The sequence below is a fragment of the Halictus rubicundus genome, chromosome 7 (genome assembly GCF_050948215.1).
Source record: "Halictus rubicundus isolate RS-2024b chromosome 7, iyHalRubi1_principal, whole genome shotgun sequence".
Classification (NCBI taxonomy): Eukaryota; Metazoa; Arthropoda; class Insecta; order Hymenoptera; family Halictidae; genus Halictus; species Halictus rubicundus.
Window position 1 is genome coordinate 14,473,460 of NC_135155.1, and position 22,568 is coordinate 14,496,027.

Here is a 22,568-nt window from a genome sequence, read left to right on the forward strand (position 1 = left end):
CAAAACTAATTTGCATCGTGAAATACTCGGGCATACTAATTGTTATTAGGATTCTTAATATCTTATTATTTTTTTATATTATTATTAAGATTGATTAGGATTTTTATGTACAATTTACTCCTGACAGAATTTACCCATTTCATTGTAATACATTTAATTACATATTAATTCAATTTTACTCATACATTGCAGCTCCAAATATTGTCCATTATACAATAAAAGAAAATGAAATAAAATTTCGATTGTTTGACAGCAAAAGTTTCTACACCCCTTAAAGGGTTAATTTACATTATAAAGTAACTTACACAATGATAAAGAAGCGCAGAAATTCATTCCAGAGCAGTAGCATGCTGGACAGACAATGGGAAGCCATTATGGTGCCGTACAATTTACCAGGAGCATAACCGGAACGATCTTCCGGATCGTTGAATATCGACTGATCATCGGAGTACAAACCACTGATAGTCCCGTCGGCATAGTGTTCACAGGTGTTGCACGCGTGCGTGTGACCGTGACCGATCGGCAGCCATAACCTTCAGAGGATCGAAGGAATTGCGGACGGGAGGTCTAATCGAGGTCGCAGATCGAGGTCGACTTTTAGACCAGCGTGACGCCTAATCGTGGTGTCTGAGGATGATGCAGGTACCGTTTTCCTCTCATAATGGCCAAATCCTGGAGAACGGGCCAAGAAGCAGAAAACCGTACACGGGTGTCCTGAACATACTGCAGGTAGGTCAATTTTAATTATATGTGGCCTAATTGCATAATTTTATAACTGTGTTGGGGCCTCTGTTTTAATTTGTCGTCCTCTGTTTGTGGCAATATTCAATTTCGGATGGAGCGCAGACTTTTCAACGCTTCGGAATTTTTTGTCCTTCAAGTATGGAAGTTAGGGGAATATTTTTGGCAAGAAAACATTCTGCAAACTCTCCCGAACACGGTGGTATATAGTATACAGCCAAGAAAAAAACGTATTACTGCATTCTTTCGCCAACTACAGCCAAGGTAAATATTCCGAATCGATTAGTACACGCTGGAATAGTAAAGACGATATTGGAAGTGAAAACTGGTGGTTTGCACACGTTCCTTTCCGCAACCGTTGAGATTGCAACGTGGTTTCGTAGATAATTGCGCGGATAATACGTCCGGCTTCCTCTTCGCAGCCGAATTGTTGCGCAACCGTAGGAAAGCAATAACCGGGCCGAAGTATCCGACGATATTTGCAATTAAGTAGATTGCGTGTAACTACTGCTAGGTAATAGATTAATTGGAACGCACCGAACGCGAGAGGATGGCTGCTCGAAACTCGATGTGCCAGTTGTCGAAATCGTATGATGAAGAACGCGGTCCTGACGGTACTCTGTTACTCATGGCTGAACCTGTTCACGGAAGTGCGTTCGAACGCCAGGTAAACCTAATCGATCCGCCATCTGGATCTTGCACAAATGTTCGCACAGTCATCCACCATTTCCGCGTTACTATTAAAAAAAAAAGAAACAAATCAATCGTTTACTCGATAAACATAATTTCATCAGCACCAAGGCATAAAACGGCATTTGATCTTTATGGTAACGCAAACATTAAATTTGTATTATAACTATGTTTTTTTTTTTTATTTTTATTTACGTTAATTTTAACATTCTTACATGGTGGATGATTTTCCTGGCGGAAGATTTTCCCATTCAAATTACTATGCAGCAAATTTTTGATCTCACATTTTTTTAAATCAACGTTAACAATCTTGCGCTTCAATTTAATCATTATCTTCCCAAGCATCTCGTTTTTGATTTTTGACGGACATTTCCTACTTCTTGCAATCTAACGAACGTATTTAATTTATAACTTTCATTCCTTTCACAGCTCCCTGTCCGATGACTCGAAGGATTCGACGATAAAGACCGGTATAGTCTTGCCGGAGCATTACGTGAAAGGTTAGTGTATTCCACTCTCCGCGGAACTTTTCCATTCCTAGAATTCGCTAGAAGAAAAATTCGCATTTTCCATTGCACACGCGTCGAGTATAATGATTATTCGCGACGGAATGTACATACGAGACGTTTCCAGGCACGCGATATACGTCGCGAGATTAAACTTTCGATCCGGGGCAGAGATAACTGGCAAGATTAGGTCCCCGTGGATTAACAATCGGTTCTTTTTATTTGTTGCTCCCTGTGGCATTGCAGAAACTGATAATTATACTGCGCGTTTGATGCGCCGCCGGTGTAAAAAAAAAACATGTTGGTTGGACTGTGGTTGGTGAAAGCATAATGTCGCAGAAAGCGTAGCTTGTTCTACAATTTGTTTACTATTCACTTGTAAAACGAATAAATAATACGATCTTGGTTACTTAGCGAATAAACATATTCGATCTTACTTAAACAAACGGATTGATACAGTAACAGCAAAAGTAACTCGTGTCTGAAATTATTACAGTTTATTTATAAAGCAAATAAATAATTCGATCTCTGTGCAAATGAAGGGATTGAAGACATAGATAGTTTCTATAGACATAGAAGTTAAGGAATTCCACTCTTAATTGATTAACCAAATAATTCTTCAGTAATAAATAATATTAGAGTGTAAATGATAAAACCTGTACAGTATTCCAAATTAGCTTCGTTTAAAAAAAAAGGTCCAAAAAATTGGTACTGTTCACCAAGAAAAAGAAAATTAATTCTGATTGAATGGACCAAACAATTTTGCAATTGAGCTACATTTACTACATTCTCCGAAAAGAACTAGCCTACAGAATCCAATCACTGGGATCGAGCAGCAACAAATCAATCGACTTTCTAAGTCCAACAGCAAGCTATTTTACAATGCCACCGCGCAGAGGCTAGGATCTATGTAGAATCTGCTTGCTAGATCAAGATTTAGCGCAACTGTATAAGTCACGAAGGACGAATGCAACATAGTCGTAAGCTCCTCGAGGACATTGCCAGTTCCGCGAGAAACGCGATATACCTAGAAAAGAGTTACGATCTAACTTCGGGATCACGATCTCGAGACACAGATCCTAGGAGTAGTCGAAGTAATATGCAAATAAATGATCCAAGCAGAGATCAGGCCTCCGTCGAAGCAGGGTATGCCAGTGTTGGTCGACTTCAACATCTTCGTGGCGGACATCAACTCCATCAATGTCGAGGACATGGACTTCCGGTAAGACACATTCCAGAATAATGCGTGCTAAATTTTAGCCCAGTTTCCTGTTTATTCATTAGGTTGTTCAATACGAAATCTCGGATTTCAAATCGTTTGGGACTTGATTGTTCAAATGGTTTTTCGATTGAATGAATCGCCAATTAATATTTTATGTGAATTACAACAGAGACGGAATGAATAATGATGATAAAATTTTTATTTCAAAAACTATACAAACTGCAAGTCAAAAGCAAAATTACTAAAATTGTTGAGGTAGTCTGAGTCACGAGGACCTTGAATCTTTAAAATGGGTAAAAATTAGTAAAATTAAAAACTGTGGAAAAGATTTTTATATTGAAGATATAGTAATTGTAAAGATTTACTAGAATAAGATACAGAAGTCATAATAGCTGTCCATCTCGATCTTATGTCTCAAGTGTAAATTAGTAGAAATTGTGTGGACAGCTATTATGACGCCAGATATGTAAAATTATTAATAAAAATTGCAAAATAGAGTGGACATGTTCGTCCGCGAGAGCTGGATAGAGTCTCGACTAGACATGCCAGAAGACATCTTTGAGGAGGGCGATGATTATGTCACCTTACCACCAGACTTCTTTGACAGCTTATGGCAACCGGACCTGTACTTCCTGAACGCAAAAGTTTCTGGTCAGTTTTAGCCTCTAAATGTCATCCTTTTCTTCCTAGAGACGACTATGTCCGTCTTTATACAAGTATAGTAATCACAGTCGTAAACTGACGCGTTTATCCAGCTATTAAACTAGCTAATTATGTAATTAATTATACAGTAATTATATAGTTGCGTACGAACGTAAAGAACACGGTGGTAATTTAGACAAGTAATTAATGAACCTTCAGTACACTGTGATTAGGTTTGCACTGACTATTTTCAGAGATAGCAGCTCTAAATCACAAATTCTCCTCGGTGACGCTCTACAGGAACAAGACTGTCAAGTATTCGGCGCGAATGCACGCTATCATCGCCTGCCAGATGGAATTCCAGCTGTACCCGATGGACATTCAAATATGCCCTATCTACATAGAAAGCTGTGAGTAGCAACAACGAAACCGAAACTCGCATTTAAACTTGCTACCATCGTACACGCAGTACGGTACTCCATCTCGCTCCTGTCACCTTGAAGTCACTTTTTTTGTCTACAAATTGCAATATCAAGAATTAAAAAATTTTACTTTGATGAAATGTCCAAGTCACCTCGACCTTTTTTAATGTCACCAAGTAACTTCATCTGCATAGCATTGCAAGCGAAGTCACAATGAACTCAATGACCTAATATACTATGACCTTGAAGTGACCTCGAGGTCGGCTGCACGAAGCATCGACTATAATTTGTGGTACCTTATTGTAATCAGTGTGTTGGCAATAATATTGCAACCATGGAATGACTTGCCTGCAATTTTCAACAACTTTCCCTTTTCCCCAAAAAATTCTAAAATTTTACCCTTTATGTTACAAATAGACAGTAGATCTGTATGCAAAACAAGAATTGTTGGCATTAATTGCAAAACGTAGGAACGAAATCAGAATTTACTGCTCTCTCCAGTGGTTTTAGTAGGTCGTAAGAACTGTGTTGATATTTTCAAATGTTTTTAATCTTTCTAATGTCTGGAACCACAAGCCTTGCTATAAAAGCATAAAATCCGCAGTCTAGTTATAAATCGGTCCACTAAAGTTCGCATTCGCATAATCTGTCCGCCACCTTCGATCAGCATTATCAAACAACGCCAGATTGGCCAGAACCCCTGCATTAATTCCGAAAACCGCGTTAACCGCGACAGTTTCCTATCACAAACAGAAGTTGCGCTTGAGATGGGGCGCGGGCGACGTGACAGTCAATCCAGAATTGAAGCTGTTACAGTACGACATCGGAAAACCCATGGTCTCGGAGGAAACAGTCGACTACATGCTGGAGAAAAGCGGTACCGTGCCTATTCCAATACCTAGCACCTTGAAGACCCTACGAAAAGCATGATCTTCTATGATCTTACAGGAAATTTCTCTCGGTTGGTCGTTTACTTCCGTTTTGAGAGGCAGATAGGACATCATCTGATACAGACGTTTGCACCGTCGACTCTGGTGGTGATGCTGTCCTGGTTCAGCTTCTGGTTAGGGTTGGATGCTATACCTGGAAGGGTGGCTCTGTTGGTGACCAGTATGCTCACCTTGGTCACCATGTTCACCGGTCTGAAGAGCGACATTCCACCTGTAGCTTATGTGAAAGTACGTTTTCCCATCATGGCCTTTTAGCATGGGTTCAAGACCTCTTAGTCGGGGATCAAAAGAGCGATGAGTAGAAACAAACGTGATAATCTACAACATTTTTAAGGCTTAGACAAAAATGTTGGGGTCTATAAAGACTTGGACTCTGTTGAAGATTCCGAGGAACCTGATTGTAAAATTGATTAATGAACATTAATTAATATACTCAGGCACTGGATGTTTGGATGGCAGGCTGCATGATGTTCGTATTCGCTGCGTTAGGTGAATTCGTGGTGGTGAAGGTGCTCGACTTGCAGCATCAGTTGGAATACGATTTACAGACATCAGTAATGTCTCGGCATTACCCAACAGTTTGTATAATAGTTTTTAATACCAAGGTTCTCTAATACTATTAATACCATACCGTATTTGAGTCATTCATTATCATCATAAAAATATATTACGTAGTTGTCTTGCTCGCAAAAAGAACTTAGTGTTGACCAATTATAATATTCCTGATATTCTTGCTCTGATCGACAATGTTTCATGTCTGTGTTATTTTTCAGCGACTAATCACGATAGAGAAAAGCCAAAACGTTTGGGACTACGACTCGCCGTACATTCCAAAAACGAAAAAGAAGAGAGCTTGCAGCAGACACCTGCTGCAATCAGCGTGGTTGGATTCAGAGTACCAAATAATACGAGTGCACAAAACGCGGTCGCAGATAATCGACAATTATAGTAGAATAGGTTTCCCCATACTGTTTCTGTTGTTCTCGATTTTGTACTGGCCGATATTGTTGCTTAAAAAAGCCTCGTAAGCATCTGTGTAACGCAAGTAGATAGATCTGTGAAAATTGTTATTAGAAAATTCTCTGAACGAGGATAAGGATTTTTTAATAGATTCTTCAAACAGCAACAGAAACTTAATAACGTAATCTAATAATTTCGTTTGAGATTATTGTGTATATAAAGATTTTTAAGCTTCCTTTTGGTACAATTATTGAAAATCCTATTAATAGGCTTCCGATAGATAAAATGTTGATTGATTCGTTTCGTGGTATGTTAGGGTGCGTGTCCACTTGAGAGTAAAACTGTCGCAAGTTACTCTCAAGAGTGAAATTCTTCAGAATACACGCTATTGAGAGTGCTATTCCTTTCGTGCAAACTGAAACACTGACGAATTTGATTCTCGATAGTAACTCGCGACAGTTTTACACTGAAATGGACACGCACCCTTAAAATATCGTTATGCGCTCTAAACAGTATCTAAGTAGTATCTAAGTTACATACTTTAATTATGTAAATAATTACACGTTCAGTTATGTAAACAAAATCTGTACCAAAATTAAATCTATTTAAGTTATCAAATTAATCGTTGGTAAATTTATTACAAACGTACACTTAATTCGAGAGATCTATATACTTTGTACAACAATGTAGAACGATGAGGTCATGCTCATCGTTTAGTCGATTTCCATCTGTTCAACTGAAGATACTTCATCGGAATCTTCGCCTTCCGAATCAGCTTTTTCCTCCATGGAAATCGATTTCTCAGCTTTGTGTTTTCCTGACTCTATCAGGTAACTCATTGTGTACTGGTTGAAATCACATCTGCAGTTACAATAAAAAAAATTAATTTATTGCGTGTTGTCAGACGGTCAAGTGTTAGATGTAATTATAGACCAACTGACATTTTACTCAACTCGTCGTATTTCTTTTGCATATTTTTTTGCAGCATCAGTAATATCGGCATTTGAAGTGCGGAGTTTATTCTGGGACCATGAGTGGTTAGTATAGACTCCACCCAGAGAAGATAGAAGTGTATATGCCTCGATAATTCTAACTCCGACGCCACGAACTTCAATACCTTCTCTACGTAAATGTCGGGCAGTGCAGAAACAATTAAATCAACTGAAATAAAATCCACAATAAATAACTAAAAATCGTAAGAATGTTGTCGACTATAAAATCATGTACTTACTGTCCGAGTACGGAATGTTTTCCAAGACCCGCTTTACCAACAGCTTCTCATTCAATTTTATAGACATCAACAACGCTGAAAATATTTGATAGTTAGTACTAACCGATGTTATTAGGTCAGTGGAAAAATTTGTGCCTGATTTCGTGTTAAAATACAACAAGAGATCGGGCACGAACTTTTCCACTGACCTAATAATTAGTAATATTTTTATAGAAAATATTAGACACCTTTCGTGTACTCTTTGTCGTTCAGAGTCATTTTTACAGTTTCCGGCGTGATTCCCAATTCTAATTCGAATGGATCGAACACCATGCCAACGTCCAGAGAATATATTAGCAGACCTTCTGTTGTGGCTGCAGCCCATGCTTGTCCTAAATAATTATATGCAAAATATGTAATATTCTTACATAAGATTATTTTATAAAAATGTCTGTCTACAGATGAAATCAAACTCGGATCTTCTAGATACTACACGATCACGTAGTCTATACTCTAGTTCTTCTATGTTTTAGAAAAATGTACAAATGTTACAGTAGATAAAACACAAATTTTTATTTGACTTCTACAATTTGGAATTGCATTAGAAAATGCAAATGTTGCATAAGAAAGCTCAGTCTGCTTATACGCCAAAAAAAATAGAAATGTGCATAAACATCCGCATTCCAGGTATAAAGTAAATTTTACCTGTTGGAGAAAACTGTAAACTGTACACTCTGATTTCCGGTTTCATACTTCTGCTTGCCATGTCGCCGCTCCTCACTCCCGGAAGTCTCAATGTTACATCTCCACCTTCGTTTTCTTCGCGTTCCTCGATTAATGCTAAATTACCAAATTCTGTTAACTTTCTCCTATTTATAATATCCTGTATACAGACAAATTTGGAATGTAATAATCCACAGGTTATTTTATTAAAAATTATACTTGATATTACTTACGTCAACTGCGTCTAGAGATCGGTTTTGAGTTACGACAAATTTTTTAATTAGCATGTACTCTTGAACATTATAAATACATATGTTCTTGGACAATCCACCAGCCAGTATACACGTCCCATCGGCAGAATAGCATAAAGTATTAAAAGCTCTAGAAACATATTTCTCATTATTCTTCATGTTATTATAATTTATTTGGGTTTATTCATTTTGTTGCATAGAAGGTACCAAAAATATTTTTAGTGGCATTTATATTCTTTCTGGGATACTTTCGTAAATGAGAAATAAATCTTATAGCATTACGTGGGACGTGGACTTTGATAAGTATACTAACTTTCCCTGCAGGCTCGTCTTCGCAGTAACAAAATCAGTTTCAGCTCTCCCACTGCCCAAATCTTTCCTTCCTTCAATGCTACCAATCTGCATCGCCGTTTTACAATTGAAAAATGAAATCTGACCGTCCAAAGTAGCAACAGCTACGTCCTCGCCATTCGGTTTGTAAGTAACATACAAACCATCCGCTGTTAACTTTATTGTTTCATGGGAGGATCCACTTTCGATCGCGTTCCATATCTTCAACGATTTGTCCCAGGACACAGACACCATTTCTGTGCTGGTAGGATTTGGATTGAACGCTATACTGACCACTGGACCTTCGTGTCCACCCATTATCTGTTTAAATAATATATGTGACAGACATCAGAATATTTACATAATTTTAACATAGTTACAATGACTCCAAAAAGTTTCTGTAGACCACAGTTATAATTCTTTCCTGTATAACCACAGTTATACATTCTTAAATTTGTTTATATTGCTAAGGAGCACATGAGAGTTAATGGAATATGTTGCTGTTCTTCTGTGCTGTACAGAAACTGTTCGGAGCACCAGTATGTACCTCCAATAAGGTGCCCAGTTTGACGCTCCACAGATAGATCTCAAAGAAATCCTGGCCTCCGGCTGCAATAAACTGGTCGGTTGAGTCTAATGCAACGCAGGAGAACTGAACCGGTCGCGGTGAAGTAAGAGTTCGAAAATTCCTGTACCTTGCCAAATCATAAGCTCTGACCGTTCCATCTGACGAAGCTGAGACAATGAACTTCCTATTGTGACTAAATAACACGCTCAACACGGAGGAAGTATGTTCGTGGAACGTAACAGAACAGAATCCGTTCAACGTGTTCCACAGCTTGACTTTCCCGTCGTCGCCACCGGTAACAATATATTGACCATCAGGACTGTATGCCAGAAAGTTCATGTTGTTACTATGACCCTGTTGCTTCATGGCGTAAGTCTCACTTTGCCATTCCCATACTAATAATTGGCCAGCTGTGGAGCACCCTAGGGCTATCCAATCTCCGGTGGAGTTTATAGCAATCGAAGAAATGCGTTGGTTCGATATACTGAAAAGAGATAGTAGTTTTATTCATCATAGCAGTTAAATCAGTCAAGGGGTTAAAGATTATGATTAATTGAGAGTTATTAGTACCTGAGAGAGTGAATCATGTTGACTTCAGGCATCTCGTACAAGTAAAACGAGCCATTGTTGAACCCGACTACCAAAATACCAGTCTCCTTATGATAAGCAGCTGCTGTGAGCGTCACCTTTATATTTTCCCGCTTCTCGACGTCGTTGGCTAGGTAATGACGGCATAATCTTTTGTACTGAAACTTCTTGATACTCGAATTAATTTCAACAGCTTTGTCTCCATCTTCTTCTGGGGAATCTCCTGAAATATGAACAATTTTAAGTTGAAGAATCTTGAATTAACTTTCTAATTGCAGTGACTTATTAAGGAATTACGTTGTAAATTGCGTTCACGAGCTTTAGCTTGTTTCTCTGTCCTCTCGACAACTTTATCGAGATCTACATCGTCTTCTACGTCGCTGTCTTCTTTTCGTTGCCTTCTTTTGGCAGAGGGTTCCCACAGTACCAAATCATCTGGGTCGATTGTGCATTCCCAAACACAGAGTTGGCCATTCCTGTACAATTATGTTCTTAAATAAGTACAATCATATTTTTTTAACACTTTATTTACCAAAAGCCTGTTAATAGGATTTTCACTAATTGTGCTATACCAAAACAAAGCTTAAAAATTGTATTTTGTATAATAATCTTAAGCAAAACTATTAGATTACGTTACTGGGGGTGAGTTGTAGGTTCACGATTGAAATTGCTATTACTGTCAAAGAAAGTATTAAAAAATCCATCCTTCAAAAATTAGAATGTAATCGCCGGTAGATAATGTGTTCAGCAGAAGCAATTAACTTTTTAATAAGTATGCTCACCTGCTAATCGTGGTCAAATCATAGTCTTTCTTCTCGAAATAACAAGCCACAATAGCGTCAGAATGGTTACCAAGATTAATATACCTAAAATTCGCGTATTTTTGTAAGCTGTATATGTTGGTAGAATTATCTTTCGATCCAACAGCGATCATTTTCGAGTCGTGAGACCAATTAACAAAAGTTGTTTCATCCGCAGCTCCATGGTACACACGTTCCATGATAAACGGATTATATTCTCCAGTTTGCAAGCCGGGTGCGTTAAAAATAAATACTGAAACAATCATTAAATGTAAGAAATGATGAACGCTAGAACCACATGAATTACATCAGAAATTTACCATTGTTTTCTTTACAGGCTGCAAAGTGTTTGCTATCTGGAGAAAACTTTATACATCGAACACGTCTCTTGAACTTATATGTGTGTATTATAATTTTACTGACCATACTGATGACATGCAGGTCACCCACTGTAAAATGAATTTGGAAAATTATACAACCTTAGGACCAAAAGAACGTGCATAAGAATAATGGTTATACCTTCGTTAACAGCAAGTAGTAGAGCTCCATTGGGGGACAAGTCGATCGTCGTGTAATTGTATGTGCTCTCGACAGGCAATGTATTAGACTTGTTGCTAAAATAAAATAATATTTTAATATCTTTTATGTATCTTTGTAAATATAGTGCTGATGGTTTTATAGTACTTACTTCTTTAAATCGTATATGGTTATCCGATTTCCCACGGGACTGATAACGGTTGATCCATCAGGAGAAAATACCAAATCTCCGTTGTGGTATACTGTGCCCAGCAAATTGGAAAACTATTAACAAAAAAGAATGTAAATAAAAATACAGATGGCCTTAATTTAAAAAATAAAACATCGAAAGAAATTGTTTTCACCTATGCCTCTTAAAATAGCGTAACATTATTCTGAGAAAGTTTATTCATACGATAATAAATACGCAAAGTATAAATAATCCGAAATGAACATACAAAAATTCTAAAATCATTTTCAAAGAAATTTAATAAATTTGACAGTACTTTCTTTAACAAAATTGATTGTAAAATGTTTTAAGTGAATAAATTAACGTCTACAGTACAGTGTAAATACAAATTACAGTATGAAATTAGGTTAGGAATATGATGCACATGACAGTGACAATCATTACGATACAATTATTCATAAATGATTATGGTAATTGTTTGCTAGAGATACTTTATTTACCTTATATGCGAACCTCATGATTTCTTAATTTATTTACACACAATTTTTATAACAATATATTTCGATCCCACTGAACACGTTTATCATGACATTTAAATCGAGCATGCTGCATTCGTTTAGGCACAACTTCCGGTCATACGCATGTCCGATCACGTGTATGAAATTAAGGTGTTGGCTCGAACTACCGAGAATACTAAATCAAAGATTATTAACATTAATCGAAACAACAATATTCGTTTCAAAACTACAAATACTACATCGTCATAGAGCCTTCAATAAAATTATAGAGCTTATACAAAGCAATAATAGATTCCACAACATATATTATAACAAAGAACAATACTTTAGAACAAATCTGAATAGAAAGTCTTCGATGACAAAGAATTCAATACTTATGACTGCAAACATTTACGCAATCATTACGCAGTGATAAACCAATTAAAACAAATGAAAGCAAAGTACTGTTCTACTTCCCCTATGCATTATTCACAGTCACAGATAATTGTGTCTGTTACAAATGCATGAACAACCACAAACATGCAACTGCGAAAATTGCAATCTAAACAGGAAAATATGTGTGAAAGCAGAATCCATTTGATAATGCTAAATGTGGAAAAAAACATTGACTACGTAATCCATAAAAACCGTCAAGATCCATTCAAGATTTCCACGATAATTGAAAAATAATCTCCATAAAAATTAATTCTTCAGTATGCGATAAGTTTGAATCAGAGTTGAACATTAATCTCGCTGATTAATGACTACATTTTTAACTGGTTAATTGTTTAATGTTTACGATTGAATAGTCAGTTATTGATTATGAATAGTAATCGTAAATTATGTCATGTATGAATTTGTAATTGAAATTGGACTGATATTGCAATGGAATATGTATATTTGATGGTTATATACTGTACTATTTATTTCCAGGAAATATAGCTTAATTAGAATACTCGAATAAAATTGAAATAGTTAATCATTGATCCCATTAACGATTGAATCTCTACTCGAATGGTCGATCAAATGAACGATTAAATGCATACTCTATTTAATTGCGGCTATACGTCAATGGAATGAGAAAAATGCATGACGATTAATCGCAAACGATAACGAAATATTTCGATAGTAATCATTAATCGTCAATTGCATTAAACATTGCCCAACTCCGGTTTGAATCTGGTCACGTGTTTTCGCACGTTCCGTGGAAATAACCTCAAAACGATGTGTGTTCGGGATGGAACGGTTACGGGGGACGAGCATAATTTTCCAGGGAATATTTAGCATAATCCCGAGGAAGTTTAGGGCAAGAAAATGTTCACGAATCGCGAAAAAGAACAGGAAACGCGTGTCACGCGCTCCGAGCTGGGCAGAAGAGGCTGCGCGGTGGGCGTTGCGCAGTGGTATCGCGGCTCAGCCTATAGAGCGGCTTGACGTCAGATATAAAAGATGAGACGCGCGACGGGATTCGCTTCCGACGGTGTAGCCCGCAGTCGTTGGCCAATAGCAAGCGGAGAGAGATTCCGGAGCGACGGTGGTCTCTTCTTCTCTCGCTCGTCACTCGTCACATGACCCGCACTACTGTACGGTAGGCCATATTTGACAGTGGGCACTAGTTTAGCGAAGTGAGCGTGAGTCAAAGATCGCTCCTGTTCCGGACTGTCGTCGCGTTCCGACAACCTGTAAATACTCGTGTAGAATCCCGATCGACGCCGCGAGGTCTTGAATAAGAACGCAACAATGTCTACCAAACCCTTAAGCGAGGAGAATCCGGTGTACGCACCGTTCTTCGGTGTGATGGGCGCCGCCTCAGCTATCATATTTTCTGGTGAGTCTCACGCTGTCTTAATCCGATTCCGAACCCCGATCGCAAACTCTTTCCCATACACAATTCTCGTTACCGATCCCGAACATAATCACCACGATCGTTATCCATCGACGATCGTTCCGAGCACGCCATTTTCTTCGCCCGTGAAGTATCGAAAACACAAAACGAGACCATGGAAAATCCGTTTGATTTTTTCCGTTCCCCCGATCGAATCAGTTCGAACCGCCAGGTTCAACGTTTATCTCGGAACGGTCGCCGATAAGCGGCCCGAAAAATCGATCGACGATAATAAACTATGCTGTCGCTGCTGCTGCTACTGCTGCTCGACGAAGACCCGTGTGTCCTGTATATTTATTTCTCTCTCTCGTTGCTCCCGTTTGTCGTCGTCGTCGTCTTTCTGTCAAGCAAACGGTGATATATACGCGACGGTGGCCGCCGAAGGTGTCAAGGATACAGATTCAATTTCGAAGCGCCATTTTTCTAGGCACGTAGATCTGGGATTTCGTAATGTTCCGTAAACGCGGTCCAACGCGGGCCGAGCTTAATTTTACATTACGAGAGAAACGCGTCCCGCTATTTCATAATGCCTGACCTCGTTGACCAGCCTTTTTCGAATGCCTGTCCCTCCGGGTTTGAGGATGCGGGAGATCGATCAAGGGAAGAATATAGAGGATCGATCGATGAATGAGACACCCCGTATCCTCGGGTTTAATCGGGTGAACCCGGCGTGAACTCGGTGAAAAGAACGAGTTCGGGGTAAAGAGCGCGCGCGGGTACTTAAAGTTTTCGAGCGTCTCTGTCCCTATCAAGGAAATCAATACGAATCTCCCTTTTCCCGTGTGCGCCAGTCTTGAATGGACGGCGGCACACGAGGAAGATTGACCCGATCCGCTGCCGAGGACTCTTCGCGGAAAACCCGTTGAAAAAATGTTGATCCTGGGCCAACTGGACGATCCTGACTAGAGATCGGACTTGGCAAATGTCTCGGGCACTCTCTCGGCCCGATACTCTCCTTTCGGATGCTCTCGAATGAGTTTTTCTCTCTCTCTATCGCGCGCACTCTCTGTCTAGTATTCGTCGTAGTCTCTAGATGTTCAATGATCGAAGGGAAAAATCGAGTATCGTTAAAGTACCATTGTCCCGTGGTTGTGCCACGCCCCCTACTCACGGGATGGGACTTACATGATTATCATGTGACTGCCAACGTGAGAATCATGTGACTGCGATTTCCAGCCCAGCCGGAATAATTCGCCGTGACCGAACCGCCGACACCTCCGCTTTTTCCATCGTTCGAATTTTCGCGGGAAATCCTGCTCGCTAGAACATAGCTGGGCATTGTTTAATGCGATTTATGATTCATCGACACGATACGGATTTGAGTCATGTCGGGAACGAATGGGAACGTTGCAAGACAGTAAACAGAATTTTCAGATACATATATTATTTTCAACTTGTGAATGTTTATGTAGAACGTGGGCCTTGCAGTCCATGCGATTTTCATTTTAAATATCTACTGCCTCCTATTGATCGGTGACCATGATCGTGAATGCGCTGTAATAATAATTACCAAAAGTAGGTGCTTAATTGCTGGTAATCTGGACGATTGTATTAATTCCTTGATTGATAATCAAGTATTCAAATTTCCTTCGTGGTGACACTAATATTGTAGTACAAAGCCGTGTTATAAAAAAAAAGATTCTGTTGCAGTATCTATTTTGTTATTTCTAGACTGCATATGGTAAATATAAATAAGTCGAATTTAAAATAGTAGAGATACTAAAAGAATTTAAGAATTTCTGCTTCATTCCCGAAATATTAAAAAAAATTAAGAATATCAATATATTATTTTTATCATATTAAAATCGTTAATGACAGAAAGATATTTTGACCTGGTTTCTGTTTTATGCAATGAATGCAGAAAATTTTTATTTTGCATAAAGATCGGCAGTCTAGTCGATAATTTATTGTTTTTCATTGTTCAGTAATCGGCGACTGCTTGTTTGTAATGGCTAAGTGTTAAGAAATGGATCGAATTAGAAATTTGCATCGATCAATGCCCAACTTAGTAGTGAAATATATATCAAACGGCGAAATCGGGTCCGCGACCTCGCCGTTGGGATCAATATTAAACGAGATCGATAGCACTTCACGGGGCCGCTGTTTGGGGGGCGATTCCGGTTGGACGATAAAAAATCGGTTGTCTCATTCACTGAACTGCCAAATATTACTTCAGTATACTATAATTCAAGAGAAATCTTATCTCTAACCAAATACACTTAAACCAAATTTTATCTAAAATAATTCACAAAAATGTTCGTTTTAATCAAATGAACTACATTTCCAAATCTAAAGTCCTAAATAAGACCGAAGTTCGAAATTATTAGATGAACTTTTCGAAAAATGTATGCATCTGTTATAAATGTTCCAAGTGCTTCTGACAAGCTTCTGAGGCATCTGCTTTACCATTCCTGCAAGACTAATTCCATTTAACGCACAGCATTTGTTGATAACAATCTAGAGGAGATCAAATATTGGACTATGGTTGATACGGATATCCTTATCTTGCTTCTTATCTGTCTTGGTAGGCACTCTGCAAAAGCATCATGATTTTGTTATTTAGGTCTATCAAGAAAATATTTTCAAGGGTACAAGAATAATTAACAAACTTCTTGGTAGCATAAAAAGTGCTGTGTATATTCAACGTTTAAATATTGCCCCTATTTTTTGTACAATTATAATTTATAACAGAAAGAAACTGTTAGACTCTTTATATACAGGGTGTCCTAATATTCGTGATACAATCTGAAAGAGAGCCCTCTTTCCATTGGTATCATGAACACCAGGACACTTTGTATAATAGTTATTATTAGACTGCAGATTTTATGCATTTACAGAAAAAATGAGTAGGTGCAATTTAAAACAGTCGAGAGAATAAAACCATTTAATCCCTTAAGTGATCAGTGAAGATCAAGAAAGTGGTTCAAAAAGTTGATATTGGTGGTAAATGATAGTTTTTTTTTAGTTTAGAAAGGTAAAAAGTGGTGTACAAAATGTACGAATGTCATTTATTACACTTTTTATAACATCTTTAGGTATTAAAAATTTGCTGTGCCTCTAGTCACTCTGGAGGTTCAGCTTTGATAAAAATTTTGATTTTGCACAAAGATCTGCAGTCTAGTAATTATATACTGCATAGTAAATAATTTTCGTCTATACTCGTTCACAAATGAAATAAATACAATATCATGGTTGTTTTACTTACAGCTCTGGGAGCAGCGTATGGCACGGCAAAATCTGGCACAGGAATTGCAGCGATGTCTGTCATGAGGCCAGAACTTATCATGAAATCTATCATTCCTGTTGTCATGGCGGGTATTATTGCCATTTATGGTCTTGTAGTAGCGGTCCTTATCGCTGGTGGTTTAGATACACCTGATAAATATAGCCTTTTCAAGTACGTTACAAATTTCATTACCTAATTTAACTAATATATGACTATACTCTAGACTCAGCGAAACCACTATTCTGCATAATAGAGAAAAAGTTGCGATTACATGTTGCTCTTGCTTCGACATATCTGATATAGTATAGTATTATATAGTATATAGTATTATGTAGTTTCATTCTGTTATAAACTGCTATAGATATAGTATTTCCACTTTGAAATAAGTCTCTCGGTTGTTTATGTTGATAGCAGTACAGCTCTAGTAACGACATAAATAATTGCAGTTGTTACAAAAGCAGCCATAAATAACTTGAAAGAAAAGTTGTCGCCAACAAACCTGTTCTACATTTTTTAGTTTGTGCTTTTCGAGAAGATACACTATTGTAAACGCAAACTGTCACAAAAAGTTTTAGCAACGCTTGTCTATTAATATTCTACTTGACTACACACTGGGCTTTACTAATTCTAACTTGTGCTTCATTTAACGATGCGTGGATGTGTAGTCAATATCCTGCGGATGTTTATGCAATAAGTTTTATACGAAAGTGTGCAGTACAAGATCTGTTTAAGAAATGATTAAATGTAGTCCAGAAAAATAGAAATGACGAAAAAAGCCGTTTAGGATCAATTTTATGCATTTATAATAAAAATAAACAGGTCAAATACAAGACTGTGTAAAGAATTAGTAGACCCACATGAAAAAGTTGTTTTTGACCGTTAGTTTGATGCTTTCCATCAGATTGAATTAATTTGTAGGCCAAAATTGTTGTTCCAACATGCAAATGATGTAAAATAAGAAATGTTTTTTATGATCCCCTAACAAACAAAGAGAATGCTGTCTCGGTTCCGTTGGTTTTGTTACATTTTATGAGTACACGTTTGCATAAACATCTGCGGTGTAATAATGAGAGGTGTGCGAGAACCTAAATATGTCGGATCGAAAAATTTTATTAGAAAATTTCGGGACGGGTCGAGAATTGTATTCGAGCATTCGATCCCGAGTAAAATTTTCTGCCCGCCCCGGCCCGACATTTTCGCTTTCTCGCACACCTTTGCTAATAATCGGTTGACTTTTTTCTCAGCTAGTTAACAAGGAATTTTTTTTGGTCTTTTTACTAGGGGTTTTGTTCATCTGGGTGCTGGCTTAGCCGTAGGTTTTTCTGGTCTAGCTGCTGGATTTGCCATTGGTATTGTTGGTGATGCAGGTGTGAGAGGTACCGCTCAACAGCCCCGCCTGTTTGTCGGTATGATCTTGATTCTTATCTTCGCGGAAGTATTGGGTCTCTACGGTCTCATCGTTGCCATCTACTTGTACACCAAGTAAACGAATGTTAGTGGCAGGAATGCAAGACTCGTCGCCTGCAATCAACAGCGCTCCCCGTCTGTTATAAATATATATATACATCTATATATTTATATATATATATATAAAAATACAAATATATATATATAAATATATAAATTACGACTTGTTTCGACATTTTACTTAAAAAAAAAACACATTTCTCCATGCATATTCACATCGAGTCATCCAAGCATCCTTCTGTAATTCTGTATTAAAATAACTTGAGATCTATTAGAGTCCGAGCATTTATGGAACAACAACAACAACAACAACAAACATTATTCATTACACGAAAAAAAACTGCATGACAGCGAGTTACCAAGAACAAGAGTGCTGACGAAAAAACCTGCAATCGATAAGAAACAAAATGAAACGAGGGAAACATCGATTCAGTCTTGCATGAAGAGGATGCGTGTGTACAGAAGATACGAATAGAAAAAAAAAATAAAAGAAAAACTAAAGCGACAGGCGACAGGGAGTTTACACTGAGAGGAGAAAAAAAAGACCCCGTTACCCCGTGCCGAACATTTCTCTTTCACTGTATAGTAATCATTTGTAGTGTAGTTTGACATTGAATTATCAAGTAAGATAATCGGCTCTACTGAGTGTATAAAGGAAAAAATGTTATTGATAAAAGAAATATTTAGCACAATTATGTATTAAAATGCAATTGAAGCGACAGCATACAGATATTGCAGATATATGTCTCTACGAGAGCAAGAGAGAGAGAGAGAGAGAGAGTGAGCGAGAGAAAGAGAGAGAGAGAGAGAGAGAGAGAGAGAGAGAGAGAGAGAGAGAGAATCTTACAAAGGAAATGGAATTAAGGATTATATCCGGAATGGAAGCGAACTAAAGGGACATGCTAGTTGCATGTGTAGGATGCAGCATAATACACACGCGAGGATTGTACAAAAACTGTATCCTTCTGCGCGAGAACAAAAGAAAAACGAAAAAAGAAAGCCACAGACATTGTACAATCGAAGCAACAAGACACAAAATATAGTAATGTGGAATGATGATGATGATGAAAAGAGGAAGAAAGAAAAAAAAATGATGAAAGAGCGGAGACGAGAAAAACGTGAGTAGACAAATGGACAGATACATGATAGTATTAAGTCAATTCAGTGGCTGCTGGACGTATCAAGAAATCTTACAATGAGTAACACATACACACACGCAGTGTATATTTCAACGAGAAAATTGGTTCGGATGACCGCAAAGGCCGGCGGTGATTCCCTTCTCGGAGCTGAACATACTAATCTCGCGTCTCATTCGGGATATATATAGATATTATTCACACATGTATATGTATATATATACGTAACGATGAAGCGAGAGAACAGAAGCTAGATACACACATACACACCCACACACACCGAAAATTACAAAACGGAAAAACAAAGCCGATTCTTTGCGTTCCAGCGGTGTTATAATGACTACCTAAGAGAGAAGGGGTTACGAGATGATACGGTAAAACATAAAAAAAAACAAAATAAAATAATAATTTGTACATTCCATAATAAGTTCGTTCAGTGCAGGCGAGCGGGCGCTTGTAACGGCGCGCGATGAGAGTGGGAGGAGTATAAATCGTTGTTCTTTTCTTTTTTGTTTTCTTATTACCTTTTTTTCGAGGAAAATAATCGATCGAGAGGGAAAAAAGAGATTCAAGTGCGTTTTAAGGAGTGGGAGGTATAGTTACATGCAAACATTGTGTTCTCGAAACGCGGGGTTCACTGTCGTGGGAGCTGACAGTGAATCTCCACATTGCCATTGTAAGATCGGCCACCACCTCTCCCCAGAAGAAAAACAGAAACAACCGAGAACAGCCGGATAAGGTCGCGTCCGCTTGCCAGAATTTTCTTGACTGCGCAGTATTTTCTATCTAACGAGAAAATAAGAACAACCGAGCTCAACGCGTAGGCGCATTTCCGGGGGAGCACCAGGAAAACGCGTGCTGTTTGTTAAACGTAAGGCTGGAGCAACAGAAATGGCGGTCCCGTTTATCCTTTATTCCCGCCAAACATACAACTGACCTAAACAATGGAGAACAGAAAATAAATTTCTTCGTTTTCCTCTTAATTGTGTTCGCTGTGTATCCAGACATTGTTCTATTTTATTTTGTTGGTTATTGCTTAATTCATGGAAGCAGAGAATGAATTTCAGACAGTCCCCCTTTTGGCGCGCAATTTGAATCGGGTAAATTATGGTCTTATTAAATTGGTCTACGTCAGGTGATGAGAATAAATTTTCAACTGTTCCTCGACGGCGCGCAATTTAAATTGGATAAATATTTTGTTCGATTTTATCAAATTGCTGTCGGTTAGATGATAGAGATCAATTTTAAACTGTTCCCCTTTGGCGCGCGATTTAAACCGGACAAAGGTATCGTTTGATTTTATTAAACTGATCGAGGTTAAATGATTGAAATCAATTTTAGACTGTTCCCCTTTCGGCGCGCGATTCAAATAGTTGTCTTGCTCTGTCTTACGTTGAACAGACACTCCACCAAGTGATGGAACAACCTTCGGTTCGGATAACGATCGCGAGTGTACGCTGTTTCGCAACGAACGTGTCCGTGAATGAATATCAGGAGTACGGAAGTCGTTTCGAGCTTTCATGGTACCGTTCCTTTTTTTTTTTCGTTGATCGCCGGTAGACCTCGCTTGAAAATGCACCTATACATATATTCTATACATACATACATATAAATATAAATATATATATATATATACACGTATATATATCATCGTCGTCATCGTGAAAAAGATCGAACAGGTAACCGACAGTTAATTCGATCCAATTACCCTTTCGAATTCTCAACAACGACAATTTCATTAAGTAAAAAAAAAAGAAGAGATTAAAAAACGAAATGGAACATACACACACACATACATACACACGAAACCGCGTGTAGTGGAAGTGGAAGAAATGTCGAGAGCCTCTCGAGGGAGAACTCGTAACTAGCGAGCCGGGGAGCGGTGGTGGTGTGGCTTTCTGCTATGAGTGAGAGTGAGAGAGAGAGAGAGGATCGATATTCACATAGAGGAATCACTTAAAAAAACCGTTTACATATATTCGATAAAGATGCAAGCACACGAATATACTATATGCCAACTACCAATCTTCCCTTTCCTCGCCCACCTACGTCTAGTGGAGATAATTAAACATCTGCTGTGTAATCATTAGGCTGCGGATGTTCATGCAAATCCCTCAAACACCGAACGTTCGTTGTACTACATTAAGCGGACACCTGTTCCTGCGTGCTACATGTAAAAAAATTGCATCTGCGTTTTCATTGTAGCAACGTTTTATCCTGGTTGTTATCAAGAGTTTGCATCGTTATTCTTTTTCGTTGCATATGCAGCCGCAGCCTACGTAATCATACGTAATCGAGCGCGTGTAATGTATATATCACCCGCCATGCTTCACACTTGTACGATTTAAAACCTGGAAACAAGAAAGAGTTAGGCTAGATTAGGTTAGGTGTTATTGTATACCAAAACCTTGTGTAGCTGAGAGAGAAAGTTATTAATCACACTGATGTGCAGTAGAAGTGTACTATGTGCGTGTGCATGTGCGTGTGTGTGTGTATGTCGAAAAAGAGCGAATTTGTACGCAGATAGCGCACGAATGAAAGGCAAAAAGATAATTGAAGCACTGGCAGAGGTAGAGATCGCTGTTACCGACGCCGCCGCCGCCCCCATGTACTATCTTCCAGTGTTACTAAAAAAAAATATGAAAAAATAGACTCATATTGTTGAGCGCAAAAAAGTGATACTGATCAATAATAATAATAATGATTATTTATGTTATGATTCGTCCTCGATGTTACAGAAAAAACCGTGTTTAATAAAAATTTAATTTGGACAAACAAAGTATCAGTACTCACTTTTATCATCGGAAATTAACCCAAGCTGTATACACGTATCCAAAAGAACATAACACGCAGAGAGAACGAGAGAGAGAGAGAGAGAAAGAAAGAAACACACAAACTATACACGTGAATATTAAACGGTCCGAGTGATTAAGGGACGCTTTTTTTTAAATCAAAATCCTTAACCTGTTGTCTGGGCGACTTTTTTCTACCACGAGAAACCCGCACGGTCCTAATTAAAGATAAATAGTGAAGAGAGTTGTCTTGTAA

The 22,568-nt window shown here is 38.2% G+C and overlaps 3 protein-coding genes and 1 long non-coding RNA gene across 9 annotated transcripts in view; 3 read left to right on the plus strand and 1 right to left on the minus strand.

Annotated features, from left to right (window-relative positions):
- Window positions 1-22,568, plus strand: part of LOC143355660 (uncharacterized) — a 250,921-nt gene that overhangs the window by 112,989 nt on the left and 115,364 nt on the right. The gene's annotated exons all lie outside the window — the stretch shown is intronic.
- On the plus strand, window positions 825-6,751 carry Alka (glycine receptor subunit alpha alkaliphile). 5 transcript variants are annotated; one of them, XM_076790564.1, is made up of 9 exons: window positions 825-1,408; window positions 1,861-1,931; window positions 3,057-3,159; window positions 3,656-3,810; window positions 4,056-4,211; window positions 4,960-5,100; window positions 5,172-5,401; window positions 5,611-5,751; window positions 5,947-6,751. In XM_076790564.1, the coding sequence occupies exons 1-9, from the start codon at window positions 1,332-1,334 to the stop codon at window positions 6,199-6,201; spliced, it is 1,329 nt and encodes a 442-aa protein (XP_076646679.1). In that variant the 5' UTR covers window positions 825-1,331; the 3' UTR covers window positions 6,202-6,751. The 5 variants fall into 5 exon arrangements, with proteins under 5 accessions (XP_076646679.1, XP_076646678.1, XP_076646680.1 ...); XM_076790563.1 differs by having other exon boundaries at window positions 3,060-3,159; window positions 5,611-5,778; XM_076790565.1 differs by having other exon boundaries at window positions 3,060-3,159.
- On the minus strand, window positions 6,660-13,176 carry LOC143355601 (periodic tryptophan protein 2 homolog). Of its 2 annotated transcripts, XM_076790561.1 has the most exons (16): window positions 12,306-13,176; window positions 11,810-12,002; window positions 11,292-11,404; window positions 11,123-11,217; window positions 10,924-11,052; window positions 10,586-10,856; window positions 10,101-10,279; window positions 9,786-10,026; window positions 9,195-9,699; window positions 8,631-8,968; window positions 8,300-8,447; window positions 8,049-8,226; window positions 7,592-7,735; window positions 7,365-7,439; window positions 7,075-7,294; window positions 6,660-6,994 (listed from the first exon to the last, which is right to left on the minus strand). In XM_076790561.1, the coding sequence occupies exons 2-16, from the start codon at window positions 11,825-11,827 to the stop codon at window positions 6,847-6,849; spliced, it is 2,802 nt and encodes a 933-aa protein (XP_076646676.1). In that variant the 5' UTR covers window positions 11,828-12,002; window positions 12,306-13,176; the 3' UTR covers window positions 6,660-6,846. The 2 variants fall into 2 exon arrangements, with proteins under 2 accessions (XP_076646676.1, XP_076646677.1); XM_076790562.1 differs by lacking the exon at window positions 11,810-12,002.
- Vha16 (vacuolar H+ ATP synthase 16 kDa proteolipid subunit) lies at window positions 13,395-22,299 on the plus strand. The gene is made up of 3 exons (XM_076790569.1): window positions 13,395-13,634; window positions 16,899-17,088; window positions 18,199-22,299. Exons 1-3 carry the CDS (start codon window positions 13,547-13,549, stop codon window positions 18,401-18,403), a joined length of 483 nt encoding a protein of 160 aa, XP_076646684.1. The 5' UTR covers window positions 13,395-13,546; the 3' UTR covers window positions 18,404-22,299.